The sequence below is a fragment of the Anopheles coustani genome, chromosome 2 (assembly GCF_943734705.1).
Source record: "Anopheles coustani chromosome 2, idAnoCousDA_361_x.2, whole genome shotgun sequence".
In the NCBI taxonomy this organism is placed as follows: Eukaryota; Metazoa; Arthropoda; class Insecta; order Diptera; family Culicidae; genus Anopheles; species Anopheles coustani.
Genome location: NC_071289.1, coordinates 18,129,885 through 18,145,068, shown reverse-complemented (window position 1 = coordinate 18,145,068; position 15,184 = coordinate 18,129,885). Strand labels below are relative to the sequence as shown.

Below are 15,184 nucleotides of genomic sequence, written 5' to 3'. Positions count from 1 at the left end.
TTCTCAAGCTCTGTACATATAAAACACGTTCATAGGTCTACGCTTACAAGTGCATTGCGTACATTTTATTTGTCCGTTAAATCATCTGTACTTTGTGTTGTTTTTTTTTCTTTAAAAAAAATAGTATTTCTTGTAGTTATATCTAGTTGTTGTAAATTCTATGACGTGCATTGCGTAAACTGTCTTGCTTCTGGAGGCGTGAAGTTGATTTCGTTATCACACCGAAGTATTATTTTTCTCCCTTTTCAACCTTTTCGACCGAAACGGGGCTCGTACCTATGTTCCATACGTTTCTATATTTTTTTCATCTTCTGGCGGGGTACCGTGATGCACAAGTTTAAATTTTCCAACGGAAGGAAACGGAAACCGGCAAAACGGGATCCCAGCAAACATCTGTGAAGGTGTTTGAAGCACTACAATCTCTGCATGGTCGGCTTCCTTTGCAATCTTTCATCTAAAACAATAAAAACCCCGCCATTGGAGGCAACTTTCAAAGGAGAAGAGGAACATGATCAAGATCACGTATAACAAAACTCCCGAATGGATAACCATGTGTAGACACTTTGTGCACTCATTGCGCCTACTACTAGTAGAACAAAACAAATACAAAAAGTTGACAATGAATGTAATTTGAAGAGGAATATAACGTGCAGACAGAACAGAAGAAAAAAAAAACAAAATGGAATGAAAACAAACAAAAAACATATGATTATAAGGCAATAGAAAAAAATACATTAAAAGAAACACTGACATATGCCTAATTGCTTAACTTTCATTACATCTAGAAAATGAATCATTACACGGTCGACTATCTCACGGATCTTAACTTACTTAAGTATATCTACAACCGCTGAGCGGTTTTGGTTCGCCGAAGCTCCATCCGAAACCGCTCACGGTTGCTCGCCAAGCTGGTCCAATTCGTCTACACCGTCCTTCCACCTAATTTTAAGCCTACCACACCGCCTCTGTCCCTTGGGACAGCCTAAAAGGACTTTACGGCCTGGGTCGTCCGTTGCCATCCGCATGACATGGCCAGCCCACCGGAGCCAGCCGAGTCTAATTCGCTGTACGACAGTGGGTTCTCCATACAGCTCATAGAGCTCGTTACGGTTTTGCCCCCTGGCCTGGCTCGGGTCCGTTTTGATTCTATTTTCGTTGTGCGACGTTGATTCGCAATACACCTCCTTCGGAAACATGTTATTACATGTTTGTAGATTTTTATTCAGTTATGTGGTACTAATTGATCCAATCGCCTCTCAAATTACTGTTACACCATGCCATGAGCTTAGATAGCAATAGCATTGAAAGCGAGCGAAGGGAGGGGGAAAGTGAGATGCAGACAATTTCTACAATTTCTACCTTGAGCTTAGATAGCAATAGCACAGTTGAACGAGCGAAGCGAGCACGCAAGAGAGATGCACAATTTCTACAATTTCTACCTTGAGCTTAGATAGCAATAGCAAAGGTGAACGAGCGAAGCGAGCACGTAAGCGAGATGCACAATTTCGACGTTCCGGTTTTCCCACGCACTTTGCTGCTGTAGCTAAGGATACTAAGGATGCACGATGGAAGGGAAAATTTTTCTTGCGTTCTGATTGGTTGCGCGGTTTGATGAACGTTGAATGAATTTTTGGTAATCGATGGTTACATTGATTATCGATGGTTACTTTGCCGAAAAATAAAGCAAAGCGGAAGACTGCTATACAGTTTCATTCAAAAGTTTGAAATAGTTACGAAATGAAACGTTTTCGTGATTTTAGGGACAATTTCGAATCGAACATTGCATTTAATCTTGGGAAAGGTGGTTCTTCAACGTGATGAAAACAACCAACGCAAAATAAAACTACATCCATAAGGTTGGGCCCAGTAAACGGGCCTTTTACCGGGCCCTGCAAACGGGCCGTATTACCGGGCCACGTAAGCGGGTCCTGTTAACGGGTCGTGACACCGGGCCATGTAAACGGGTCCTGTAAACGGGTCCTGTAAACGGGTCCTGTAAACGGGTCCTGTAAATGGGCAATGTTACCGGGCTCTGTAAGCGGGCCGTGTTACCGCCGTTTACCGGGTCATGTAAACGGGTCCTGTAAATTGTTCGTGTTACCGGGCCCTGTAACCGGGACCAGTCAACGGGCCGTGTTACCGGGCCCTGTGACCGGGTCCAGTCAACGGGTCCTATAAACGGGTCCTGTAAACGGGCCCTGTAAACGTGCACTGTAACCTGGCCCTGTAAACGGGCCGTGTTACCGGGCCCTGTAAACGGGCCGTGTTACCGGGACCTGTCAACGGGTCCTCGAACCGGGACCTGTAACTGGGCCGTGTAACCGGGCCGTTTTACCTAGTAGAACCAAATTTGAGAAAGTATTGGTGTAAATCCCAAAAAAAAACCGTAGAACGCTGAGACTATGAAAAGGTGAAAGTCCTACTGCCCACTCTTTGGTAAAAGAGGTTGTATTTAGTAACGTTTGAAGCGTGTGATTGCCCAGAATATTATATAAGAAATTGTTTACAATTAAAAAATGATATTGATTATTACTAATAATTATTCAATGTGCCATTATCAGGAAGAAGCTTTACGTAGTTTCCCTCGTTTAAAGTGCACATAGGCACGATGCTTTGCCACGTCCGCTTTTCCGTAGAACCGTTTGCTGCAGAGGTCACAGGGAAATTCCTTATTCCCCGTGTGCCGGTTTTCGTGGTCCCGCAGCATGGACGCGCAACGATAGGCGAGGGTGCAAAACTGACACGTGTACTTCCCGCTGTGTATTTGCATATGCCTTTTGAGGTATTTTTCCAGCTTAAACTTAGCACCGCAGTGACATGAGTATGGCATCTCGTCAGCGTGCAGCTTCAGATGGTCTCGCAGATAGAAAATTGAATTGAATGCTTTACCACAGGTGAGACAAAGATGCTTGGTGGGGGCCACCGGCGGGCCGTGTTTTCGTGCGATATGCTTCTGTTTGGCCGTTTTGTTGGCGAACTTTTCGTCACAATGGGCGCACGCGTAGATCAACGCTTGGGTGTGAACGTTTTCGTGTGCGAGCAGATGCGATCGTGTTGCGAAGCTCTTGCCACAGGTCGCACACTGCAGCGAGCGCATGCGCATGCACCGTTGATGCACCCGTACAGCGGAATCGGATTTGTAGCATCGATAACAGATGTTACATCGGGCCGGTTTCGCGTCGTCGTCGGGGGGTGCATTCGGGGCGTGCACCGTACCGGCATGGACCATCAATTCGTGCTCGCTATCGAAGGTTTCACTGCATCCACAGCATGTTTGCTTTTTTGAGTCTTCACCGGTCGAGTCGGCTTCGGCATCCTTTACGGGCGGATTTTCATGCTCCCGTTTTTCGTGGCTCATCCTGCTGTACGCGTTGGCAAACATTTTTTCACAATATTTGCACGAAAAGATAAGTGGTTTTTTTTGTTCTTCGCCGGCCGATTCAGTATCGGTACCCTTTACGAGCGGGTTCTCATGCTCCCGTTTTTCGTGGCTCAACTTTTTGTACGTGCTGGGAAACAGTTTTCCACAATATTTGCACGAAAATATGAGTGCCTTTTCGTGCGTATTTCGATGGCGTACGAGGGCCGAAGCACGACCGAAGCGCTGGCCACATATCGTACACGCAAACCGACGGTTGCCCATGTAGACCTGATGATCCCGACACGACCGTTCGGATGAATACCAGCTATAGCAAACGTTGCACTGCACTGGCTTGTTGTCGTCTTCCGGTGGCGCATTTGGTGCATGAACCGAAACGGAATGTTCCATCAATTCATTCTCGGTTTCGAAGCAGAGCATACATCCGCAGCAGCTAAACTGTAGATCATCCAGTAGCTCGGGTTCAACAACCTGACTCGCTTCCACCTCGTCCGGTATTTTATCGTGTGTGCTTTTATGTCGCAGTAGCGAAGAAGTTCGGCCAAAGCGCATACCACACACCGGACACATAAACTGACGGTTGCCCATGTAGACCTGATGGTCCCGGCAAGACCGCTCGGATGAATACCAGCTATAGCAAACGTTGCACTGCACTGGTTTGGTTTTGTGTGGCGGGGGCGCATTTGGTGCATGTATCGAATCGGAATGTTCCATCAATTCATTCTCGGTCCCGAAGGAGAGGGTACATCCGCAGCAGCTGAATTTAAGATCATCCGGTGCCGATGACACCACGTAACACCCTACGTCGGTTGATCCATTGTCGATCAATTCCTCGGTGTAACTGTCGTCGATGCTTGGATTGGTTTGCATTTCTTTACCATGAGCTTCGAATCCTTCATTCTCAACACTATTTGCTGTAGAGTTGTTTGCGGCATCACTTGCTATCTGTGCGCCAATCGAGGACTTTTTCATCCACAGATGCTGCAGCACTTTACGATGCTGCTCTATACCCCGTTCTGTTCTTCTAGAGCAGTAGCAAATGTTGCACTGGAATGGTCTCGTTGGGTCCGGTGATGGTGGATTGAGAGCGTGTGTTAATTGCGAATGCTCCATCAAATCCTGTTCAGTTTCAAAGCTTGCAGAACACCCACAGCATTTGTGATTTAGTAGGCTATGGTCCGATGGTTTGGTTGTGTTAAAAGATGTGCCTGTATCATTTGCAACATCGTCCTCATTGATTGAGACGGGCGAAGCCTGTTCAGTTTCACTCACACATGAAGGACTATCTAACTGTTCTTCGTAGTGATCAATTTCTATATCTTCAATTAACGCAATGTAACTTTCAATGCCGGAAATTTGAACGGTTTCTTGTTCAACATCGTCCTCCACACTTTTTTCGGACGCTGTGTCTAAAGCGTCCAGCTGAAGTATTTGTCTAAAAGGTGTAGTTATCGTTACTGGGATTGATTGGACAAACTTTCATTAGTACATTAATACTTACGTGCAGTTTTGTTGACTTAGGTGCTCTTGTATAAGCTTCTCCGATGCGATGCATTTGCGACGAAAAGCTACGGCGTCGATGAGGTCCAATTGGCACTGTATACAGCAGAAACTGGGCAAACTGTTATCGTCCTCCACCTGGGTTCAAGCAGAAGATATAGCCCAAATCAAGTCTTTCGCATTCTAGAAGCTTTCAAAAACCTTACCGTCAGTCCTGTTAGTTCGACGATCATTTCTGCAATGGTCTCATCTTGATAATTGGTTTCAAAAATATTCACAAGCTGGTCCATCGATTGTTCACCAGTGCAAGTTCTGCACAGAGCGTTTAGTGCCATATTTTCAAACTAATGTAGAAATGAAACCGAACGGACAATAGCAAGTATATTTCCTGTACACTGAATTAAAGATCAATCGATTTGTATTACAATTGTTTGCGTTGTTTTCATCGACCACAGCCGAATCGGAACAATTTTCCCACCTTAAACTTGACAGAACTAGTGATGGCATTCTGCGAATCAGGATTCCGAAGATTCAATCCAAAAGGGATCATCAATCGAAGCGTTCGTTACGAAAGATTCAACACAACCAAGGTGTATAAATTAGAAGGTGAAGTCGTCCAGTGTAAAATGACATTTCACGACTTGACATAACACTTCTGGGGTATTCATATGGGTTTTGAGGGGGGGGTATCGGAAAAGGATTAGGCTTTTGACATAACTCTTCTCAAATATGGCACCCCTTCCAAAGCGACATAAAGTCACCTTCTATATTTATACACCTTGCAACACAACCTGGTATTTTCTGCTGAAATAACAAACTTTAGAATTGGTGAACCGATTTGTACATGTTACTCCCGAAATGAAAGGTCTGCTCAAGACACACAACTTTGTGTTACAATAGATCTTTCCATATTTTCTAGTTGTTAAGAAAGTTAATTTTGTGGAAAAGAGACGGCAATCTACCTGTTCCAACGGAACAAGGTGCTCAATATTTCGATTGGCCATTTAGGCAAAAATTTACCAATTTGTTTATGACTTTTGATTCTTTGAACCGATTTTCACGTTTTACTCCCCAAAAGAAAGGTCTTTTCAAGCCGCTCAATTTTAACGAAAGTGAGATTTTCCAGGCTACTTAGTTTTAAGCACGCATGATATGACGGATTGGGATTCGGATCTCAGAATGGATTTGGATTCGAATCCCTGCAGGAATTCAGTTTCCCCATCACTTTCTGTGAAGGCTGATTCGCACGTCGGCAAGTGCAAGTGGCAAGTAAGCAGGCAAGTGGCAAGTAGCCGTTCGCACTGCAGGCAAGTACTTGCCGGTAACTAGATCACTCACACAAGTACACAATAACGATTAAATTTTATTTTACCATTATTTCATCATCAATAAATAAAAATATTGATCAACGATACGATCAAATAATATTTCTCGAACATTAGTCGAAAATTGTCCTAAACAAATCACGAAAATGAAACAGTTTTTGTTTGACATCTTGTATTTACACGAGTTGTCAACCAATACATCCACCTACTTGCCTGAAAAATAGACTCGGTTCTATTCCACTGGCAAGTAGCTACTTGCCACTTGCCACTTGCTTGGTCCTGATTCGCACAGGGTAGGTACGCGGCAACTTGCCACTTGCACTTGCCACTTGCCGACGTGCGAATCAGCCTTGAACGAAACTGGCAGCAGCGTTGTTGACAAGATCAACACATTCACCTTATGACAAGGGTTTATTGAACAAGCCTCAAATACCTTGGTCTCAGTTTGAAATAATGGTTGAAATAGCCACTTTATGAATTGATAATTTTTAAACTACAGTTTGAAATGCCGTCTGCAATGTTTCCATGAGCATGAATACGTTGAAATGTGTTGCTTTTTTTTTAAATTTATTATTGGATTTACTAATATTGTAGTTGATAATCATGTGATTCTAAAGTAAATCTCAAGAGATTATAATGAATTTCGATTCGTCGAAGCCAAATTTCTTTTCCAATTCTGATTGCATTCAATTGGTTGCACCAAAACCAAATAGACCGCAATGTACGCTACTTTCCATGTCAGATATAAATTTATCATTTCATTATGATGATACCTTAAGAAAAAGAGAAGAAAGGAATTTTATTTGTTGTTAAGATATTTATTTGCAAATTATACGACCCTACACGAATACACCGCACTTTAGATGATGGAGTTAAAAAAACAACTTTTTTTAAAGTTGTTTTTCTAGCTCTATTAGTTTAGGATTTGATTTGTTAGCCTGCTTTCGTTTCTTTATGCGGCTTTTCGGACCGTGCCATTTGGCACGATGTTTTCCTAATTGTTTTTGTGAGTAAAAACCTTCATTGCAGACGCTGCAGAAATATTCCTTTATCCCGAGGTGCCCGTTTTCGTGTCCTTTAAGAACACTTGGACATCTGAAGGTAGCTTGGCAAAATCGGCACGTGTTTCGACCGGAGTGTGCCTTTGCCATATGGCTGTATAAGTAATGCTTCATCTTGAATGCTGCGCCACAATAACATTTATGTAACGGTTTGTCTTCATGCAGATTCATATGTTCTCTAAGATAGCTCGCGGTAGTGTAAGTCTTTCCACACGTCGGGCAAACATGGCTCGCCTGTGCTCTGTGCGTTAATCGTATATGCTTCGTTCTAGCATATTTACTGTGGAAAGTTTGCCCACATTGTCCGCATTCGAATTCCTTTGTGTTGTGCACTATTTCATGCATGTAAAGGCTCGAAGGTATGGAGAATATTTTTCCACATATCGCACACTGATACGGACCCTGGGCATTCTGGTGGCGGTGCAAATTAATTTCCGTTTTAAACGATTTGTAACAGATATTGCATCGAACTGGCTTCCGTGGGTCTACCAGGGCTTTTGGGGCATGCACCGTTTGTGCATGTTGCAGTAATTCATTCTTCGTTCCAAAGTCAGAACCGCATCCACAGCATTTGGATGACTTTTCCAATATGTGTTCGTCTTGTTGAATATTGCCTTTTGCTTCCTGCGTTTGTTCTTCATTGTTTGGCCTTTTCAATATATGTTCGTATCGTTGATGCTGTAATTTCTGATAAACTGAAACAAACAATTTGCCACAAAATTTACACGGCAGAGTTGGTTCTTTGCTGTGCTTGCCTTTGTGTCGTACTAAGGCATAAGGAACACCGAATTGTGCCCCACAAGTAGCACACTTATACTTTCTTGGGAGCTTTTTGTTCTTATGATCGTTTAAATCGTCCTCTGTCTTAAACGTTTGATAACAGATGTTACATTTAAATTGGTTGCTAGCATCTGCCAAGCGTGTTTTTTTAGCATGCACGTGATTTGCATGTTGTATCATCATATCATCCGTATCAAATGTTCTGCCGCAACCACAGCATACGTGGTTGACTGAATTAATATCTATTATTTCATTGTCAGCTATTGGATACCTAACTCTGCGGTTCAATATGTTAACGGGAGTTTCACTCTGTTCTGGAATCTTGCGTATTGTTTCCGGGGTTTGTTCTTGATTGCTGCCAACTGTTTCCTTCGTTTGTTCTTGTGTGTTGCACATTTTTTCCTGCGTTTGTTCTTCATTCTTACCTATTTGTTCGTTCCTTTGTTCTTGATTGTTGCATTTTTTTTCATGCGCTAATCTTCTATATACAGATACGAACCGTTTGGTGCAATATTTGCACGGGAAAATATCTTCTTTATCGTGCTTGTTTTTGTGTCGCACAAAATCAGTGCGGGCCTTGAATAACTTACCACAAGTCGGGCACTTATATTTCCTTTTACGATTTATCTTTTGATGGCTCTGCACAAGGCCTTTGGTCTTAAACCAGGCGTAGCAAATGTTGCATTGGAAGGGTTTGATTTCACTAGCCGGAGCAGAGTTTGGGGCATGCACCAATTTGCCATGTTCGATTAATTCTGCCTCGCTCTGGAAAGTTCGTCTGCACATACAGCAGCCTATGACTTCCTCATGGTTTAGCTCTTCGGGTGCAACAGCAATTCTTTTGGACACTTGTACTAAACGGGTTCCAGGTAAACTGACGAAACAGAACTCAGCACTTTTCCTAGTGCTGTCGTCCTGTCGGTTTCGATTGGATGCTTCGCCGTTGTGACACTTCGCAGCGTGCTCTTGTAGAGAACTAAAGTCTACGAAGTTAGTTTTACAAAAGCTACATTGGTTATTTTCAAACTCTGCAGATGCCAAAGATTCTTCTTTTGTACCATTCAAACTATCTTCGGGGTTTCCAACTGGGGGATTTGAGATATATGTTTTACCAACACCAAATTCTTTGTAACCATCGTCTGCTACCATGCGTTCGTTGATATCTTGAGCAGTCGTTGATGTGATGTTCAGTTTGTAATGTTTGTAATTATCCTTTTCGAATGATATTTCAGGTGGTAGAACGAGCTCATCACTTTCGAGTTCAAGATGTTCTACATCGGAACCTTCCTGTTTTATGTGATCAAAATCCACGCATCCATGGGCTCCAGCTTGGCTAAGTGAAAAGAAATAGTTCGAATCGAATTATACAAATGAAGTCAAACATAAATCAAGAGTTACTCAAACTTACACAAAAGTAGACTGCAGTAAGGCCCTCATTATATTATCTGAATAGATGCATTTACGACGAATAGTGATGGAGATAATGAGGTCTGAGTGGCACTGCACACAACATAAGCTAGGTAAACCATCATTTTCCTTCACCTGCGTGAGGGCATCACACATTATTTTTGTAGGAAATCTGTTAGCTGCATAAGGAAGCCGAAAATGTTACCTTCAATCCTGTAAGTTCGATTATCATTTCAGCAATCGTGCCGGGATGGCAATTGGTTTCAAAAATATCCACCAGCTGATCCACTGATTTCTCCTGACTACAAACACGGCACGGTGAATTTGCGGACATGTTTGAAGTTAATCTGATGCTGCCGTAGTGCGTATTTGTTTATAACGGGTTTGGCGAGCAGAAAAAGTATGATTTTATCATCAAAATGGAAAGAAGAGACCACTCGATACATCAATTAGATAAACAATTCAAGGAATATTAAAAACATCGCCTGCGCATGACAGGTAAAATGTTTACGTTTTTAAGTTTTCAGTTTGGTTGCGATGATTTCTATACACCTTGAAGCTATTAAGGCCATTATTGGATTCCGACGGTTTTCTCAACATGAACTTTAAAAAGTACATTCAAAACATTACAAAAAGCAACTAAAAATGCCGCTAATAAAGTTTTCAAAAGTGTTGTTAATTTTTTGTATGAGATATAGAATGTTCGTGTCGACAAAGTCGTCGGTATTCTATAATGTGCCCTTATGTTTACCTGCAGAGTTCTTCGATGTTGTGAGTGTGACAGAACGATTTATAAAGTGCGGCGTGCTACTTGTAAACAAATAAGTATTTCATCTACTGCTGCCTCCTTCGTGGCGTAAAACTATCTTCAAATATGTCCGCAAACATATTGTGCCGAGTTTGTGCTAATGAGCAATCAGTTGAAAAGATGGTCAATATTTTCGTAACCAACGATCACGGCGAAAGCATTGCCACTTCGATCATTGAACTAACAGGATTGGTGGTAAGATTCAATGCTTCATCCATTTCAAACGGAATTATAGTGAATGCAATTGTGTTCTTCATGTAGGTAATTGAAAATGATGGTTTACCTAGCTTATGCTGTGTGCAGTGCCAATCAGACCTGAGCGGTTCCCTAGCAGTCCGTCGCAAATGCCTCGAATCAGAAAATGCTCTAAAAGTCATGCTTCAAATAACCCCATCGTGAGTGTGAACATATGTCCATTAGCTATTTAGTCATTTTTTACAATCCCTTCTTTTTTTTTTAGAAAACAACACATTCAGGAACTTTCCATCGAAGAAGATCGGAAACCAGATTTATCATTATTAATGGAATGTAGTGTTGCAAACGAAACAAGCCCAAAACGCACATTGAATCACATATGCTGCGGATGTAGATCAAGCTTCGAGACGGAAAGTGAATTGATGAAACATTCCCGTTTGATACACGCCACCAATCCACCTTTGCCAGACCCAACGAGACCATTCCAATGCAATGTATGCTATCGATGGATCAAGACACAGAAAGGTGTAGAGTTGCACAAAAGACGGCTTCAAGTAAAAAATTCAATCCAGCCATTCGAGAATCCCTTCACTGCGTATGATGAGAAATCGATAGCAAATGATAATTCTAATATCTTTGTTGGAGAGTTTGCCAGTGTTGATGGCATAAAACAAGAGGATCCTATCGAAGTCGATGTTAACAAAAATTTGGAATGTAGCATTTGTCGAGCATGCTTTCTAGATGCAAGCTCATTCGATGAACATATCGAAAAGTGCAAACAAGAAGCAAACATTGGTTGTATTGCAGTTGCCAATAACATCAAAGTACCGGGTGATACAGCTGATGATGCACCCACAATAAGAGGAGTAGATAAATACTATAAACATGATGCAGCCAAATCAAAGGATTCAACTCGGCAAAGGCACACATGCTGTGGATGTCTAAAAAGCTTTGACACTGAAAACGAATTGATAGTACATTCAAAGGCAGTACATGCCCCTGATGCACCTGAACCGGACGACGTAGCTCCATTTCAATGCAACATATGCTACAGCTTGCATCAAACAGTCCGTGCCGCTCGGATTCATCGGTCGCTTACGTGCCTGCGTAGCTTTTGTTGCAAGGTGTGTCAAGCATCGTTTAAAAGTGCTGCCGCCCGATTAAAGCACCATCATAGATATCACACGGACCAGCCCACGCAGGCTGTTTCAATACGGAAGATCAATAGGCGTGTTGAAGGCGTAGAGACATCATCAGTAAAATCTCAAAATGGTTTAGCAGAAGAATCAAACAAAACGAAAAATGTGTCCATGCCACCAGGTTCGAGTCAACAATATGATCGTGCTCACGGTTCCAATGCATCTACAACAAGTTATATACCAGCAGAAAACGACGATGAAAATTGCAGTGCAGAATCAAAGGATTTAACTCAGGAAAAATACAAGTGTTGCGGGTGTCTAGTTCAATTCGACAATGAAAACGAATTGATGGAACATGCGCAAGCCGTACACGGCTCCAATGCATCGAAACCGAACGAGACAAACCCATTTCAATGTAAGGTTTGCTACCACTTGTTTGACACAGTTCGTGCTATGAATATCCATCGGTCCCATTTCTCCCAGCGCAGACGTAGCTGCAAGGTGTGTGGTGCATCGCTAAAAAATGGAATCGCCGTTTTAAGACACCAAAAATGCCTCTTAAAACCCGAGAACCATTATCCTTGTAGGCTTTGCGGTGAAAATTTTACCTATTGGATCTCTAGAAAAAAGCATGAACAAAATGAGCACCACGATACAATCGAAAAAAGTTATAAATGCTGCGGGTGTTGCACTCAGTTCCGTACGGAAAAGGAACTGCTGTACCATAGCCGTTCGGTACATGCCCCCTGGGCGCCACCGCCAGCCCAAGGGAGACCATTTCAATGCAAAACCTGCTATCGTAGTTTTAAGACTGCGGGTAATCTAAAAACCCATGTGGATTCAAAAAAATATTCGTTTCAGTGTACAACGTGCGAAAAACAGTTTTCATGCTATTCCTCCCTAATCCGACACGAAAAGTTGCACAACAAAACCACGCGCCCATGCAAATACTGTAGGGAAACATTCTCAAATAGATTCGAATTAAGGAAACATGAATATGGTGTCCACAAAGAAGAGCGAGCAAATTTACTGCAACACGTTTGCTCTGTGTGTGGGAAAACTTTCCGCAGTGCTGATTACCTTAGAATACATACGAAATTGCATGCTGATGCCACACCATACAAATGTTTTTGTGGTGCTCAGTTCAAGCTGAAAGTATACTTAACATCGCACAGGAAAACGGTGCACAATGAAGGGCACACTTGTAAATACTGTAAAAAGAGCTTTCCCTACGCTTCCTTACTGAAGGAACACGAAAACCAGCATAGGGGAAACAAAGAAATTCAATGCGAATTTTGCGGTAAAGAATTCTACACGAGCTCCTCTGCCAGACACCATATGCAGAAAGTACACGGGAAAATTAAGAAACGTGCTTAATGAATGGGGGAAAAGCAAAAGGAAAAAACAAACAACGTACTAAATATTTTGAAATGTATACCTTGCTGTGCATTCGTCTCAAACGAAACGAAAAAACTTGTTTAATGGATTCAGCTGAACATTCTAACATAACTACATATGTATTCACTTATTTTAAAATGCGCATGACTTCTTTTTCCGATTTAACCAATAAGTCGTTGTAATGTTTGATGTTAATAATAAAACCAAATAAATTTCTAAAATCAAACCATATTTTAACGTGTGTGGAGAGTTTGAATGAAATCAAAGGTCTTTTTAGACACATAATTTTAAAGAAGTAAGATTTTCCTAAGTCCTGGTACTTCGAGAGAATTCACTGTTATGGAAAAAGGTAGAGTTATCCCTAACGGAATTTTTAGCTGAAGCAGTCAAATTATTGATAGTTTTTTAGTAGCTGAATCAATTTTTACACTTGACAGCTTGATAATGAGAGAAATGTTAAGCCAAGAAAATTTAAGTTTTTTTCAGTAGTTGAAAAATTTCACGAAATATTTGATCGCACGCAAGATGCAGGGCTTTGGTAAAAGCTTGGATGCAAAAGCTAGCCGAACATGATGGTTTTAATTTTAATGTTTTAAATTTATAGTAGTAATTTTAAATAAGTAAATTAGTAAAAGTAGTATTTTTTTATTAGTAGATGCGAAACGTTTCATGTATAATTTTCAGGTTTAGTTATAGTTATAATTTATAAAAATAAATTTCGTAAAAAACATGGGATTCTTGAGCTGGGATTTAGAAATAGGGATCTGTTAACTCCGAAGCACCGTAGGAAATTAATAAACATTTGCCCTTCTATCTTTGTCATTCAATCTTTTCCAGCGGTGACCCCTATGGCAGCTGCTTCCAAACGCGTGGCGAAGACGTTTTGTATTTGTAGACTGGCTTGCGGTCATTTTTCTTCATTTGATTTCTATCAGTCAATAAGAAATTGAAGCGTTCATTGCTATCCGTTGAATAGAGATAAAGAAACCTTCAGCCACCTCATGCTCGGTTGTCACCCGCATGCAGTTGTTCTTCTTCCGTTCGTTGCGGTTATTCTTGAAACGCATGCCAGCATAGGTGCGGTTCTGGTTCCACCACACCAGCACACAAACGGGAAGCTGCAACTTGCACCATGCTGATCGAGCAATCCTTGACGGGTATATTACATCGCAGAGTGAAGAAATAGTTATGGTCATTGGTCAGGGATACCTCATTAAAGGAGGATTTAAACCAACACCCCGTCGATGCCTGGGCATCATGTCGTTTGATAATGCTCGCCCTTTTGCTTTTTGTTTAACTGCAAAAAGCAAAATAAAAACACAGAGGGCACAACTCCTAGTGTTCGAGATGCTGACCCCGTACGGTGACGGTATCCTTCCGGAACAGATGGTTTAATATATGCGCCACCTTAGCCCTTGTGAGGTGGTCCTGGGACACCCTCCTGCGTTGTCCGGCACCCCGGCATGAGACTGTGTTTGGGCTCGTGCTGCGTCTATTCGAACGCAAACTTGGCGTGACCAGTGTGTTCCCAATTTCTTAAAGATGGCTTCATTCGAGGAAGTCAAAATTTCTGCACGGCAAAATGAAGACAACGCCTAGGATAAATGGGACCTGATGGCCATTTGTTTGATTGAAACACCAATCAGTTCTGTCGCACAAGTAATGCTCCTTGCAGGCTTTGACCATGCTTTTGCAGAAGGAGTGATCGTACGGCCAGTGAGTATAGCAGATGCATCTTTCCGTTAATGTTTTCCATCGCAAAAACCTTTGACCAATAGTCCACTATTGTTATCGATGAAACGAATGGGCTACAATGACAATGTTTACACGAAATATATGCACGTGCTCGTTGCGGTAGGTAGTTTCGATAGGAGTGCAGAAGGAAAACGAGAAAAAATCCTAGCACATTAATTGCCATCACTGATTGCAACGAATGCTTCCTACCAAACAGGAGTTTCGTATGTGTTTGGAATGAAAATGAGGGTTTTGATTTGGATTTGGATGGATATTTAAAGCAAATACGTATTGGCCAACATTTTTTTTTGGTTATTTCGTTAAACTAAAAAGTCTAACAGCAGTCATTTTAAATGATTTGTTGAATAGAACAAACTACAGTTTATCAACTTCTTAGTTATTTAAGAAGAATTAAGATGTAAGGATCTGTGCAGTTAAGAAATCAGTTGAAAAATTGT

The 15,184-nt window shown here is 41.8% G+C and overlaps 3 protein-coding genes across 4 annotated transcripts; 1 reads left to right on the top strand and 2 right to left on the bottom strand.

The window, feature by feature from the left end:
- Window positions 1-776: 776 nt before the first annotated feature.
- LOC131267141 (zinc finger protein 595-like) lies at window positions 777-5,252 on the bottom strand. The gene is made up of 4 exons (XM_058269918.1): window positions 5,086-5,252; window positions 4,881-5,017; window positions 2,346-4,814; window positions 777-1,255 (listed from the first exon to the last, which is right to left on the bottom strand). Exons 1-3 carry the CDS (start codon window positions 5,212-5,214, stop codon window positions 2,558-2,560), a joined length of 2,523 nt encoding a protein of 840 aa, XP_058125901.1. The 5' UTR covers window positions 5,215-5,252; the 3' UTR covers window positions 777-1,255; window positions 2,346-2,557.
- A 1,760-nt stretch (window positions 5,253-7,012) lies between these two features.
- LOC131262854 (zinc finger protein 184-like) lies at window positions 7,013-9,875 on the bottom strand. Of its 2 annotated transcripts, none has more exons than XM_058264937.1 (3): window positions 9,658-9,875; window positions 9,454-9,587; window positions 7,013-9,378 (listed from the first exon to the last, which is right to left on the bottom strand). In XM_058264937.1, the coding sequence occupies exons 1-3, from the start codon at window positions 9,784-9,786 to the stop codon at window positions 7,095-7,097; spliced, it is 2,547 nt and encodes an 848-aa protein (XP_058120920.1). In that variant the 5' UTR covers window positions 9,787-9,875; the 3' UTR covers window positions 7,013-7,094. The 2 variants fall into 2 exon arrangements, with proteins under 2 accessions (XP_058120920.1, XP_058120921.1); XM_058264938.1 differs by having other exon boundaries at window positions 9,198-9,373.
- A 467-nt stretch (window positions 9,876-10,342) lies between these two features.
- Window positions 10,343-13,212, top strand: LOC131262917 (zinc finger protein 607-like). Its single transcript, XM_058265015.1, has 3 exons — window positions 10,343-10,455; window positions 10,522-10,655; window positions 10,721-13,212. Exons 1-3 carry the CDS (start codon window positions 10,381-10,383, stop codon window positions 12,969-12,971), a joined length of 2,460 nt encoding a protein of 819 aa, XP_058120998.1. The 5' UTR covers window positions 10,343-10,380; the 3' UTR covers window positions 12,972-13,212.
- The last annotated feature ends 1,972 nt before the right edge of the window (window positions 13,213-15,184 follow it).

Coding starts and splice junctions, on each gene's coding strand:
- LOC131267141 (XM_058269918.1), bottom strand. CDS start 5,214: ATGGCACTAAACGCTCTGTGCAGAACTTGCACTGGTGAACAATCGATG. Junction 5,018..5,085: donor TCGAACTAACAGGACTGACG/GTAAGGTTTTTG, acceptor GCTTGAACCCAG/GTGGAGGACGATAACAGTTT. Junction 4,815..4,880: donor CTAAGTCAACAAAACTGCAC/GTAAGTATTAAT, acceptor TACACCTTTTAG/ACAAATACTTCAGCTGGACG.
- LOC131262854 (XM_058264937.1), bottom strand. CDS start 9,786: ATGTCCGCAAATTCACCGTGCCGTGTTTGTAGTCAGGAGAAATCAGTG. Junction 9,588..9,657: donor TCGAACTTACAGGATTGAAG/GTAACATTTTCG, acceptor GCCCTCACGCAG/GTGAAGGAAAATGATGGTTT. Junction 9,379..9,453: donor TTACTGCAGTCTACTTTTGT/GTAAGTTTGAGT, acceptor CTTTTCACTTAG/CCAAGCTGGAGCCCATGGAT.
- LOC131262917 (XM_058265015.1), top strand. CDS start 10,381: ATGGTCAATATTTTCGTAACCAACGATCACGGCGAAAGCATTGCCACT. Junction 10,456..10,521: donor TTGAACTAACAGGATTGGTG/GTAAGATTCAAT, acceptor TTCTTCATGTAG/GTAATTGAAAATGATGGTTT. Junction 10,656..10,720: donor ATGCTTCAAATAACCCCATC/GTGAGTGTGAAC, acceptor TTTTTTTTTTAG/AAAACAACACATTCAGGAAC.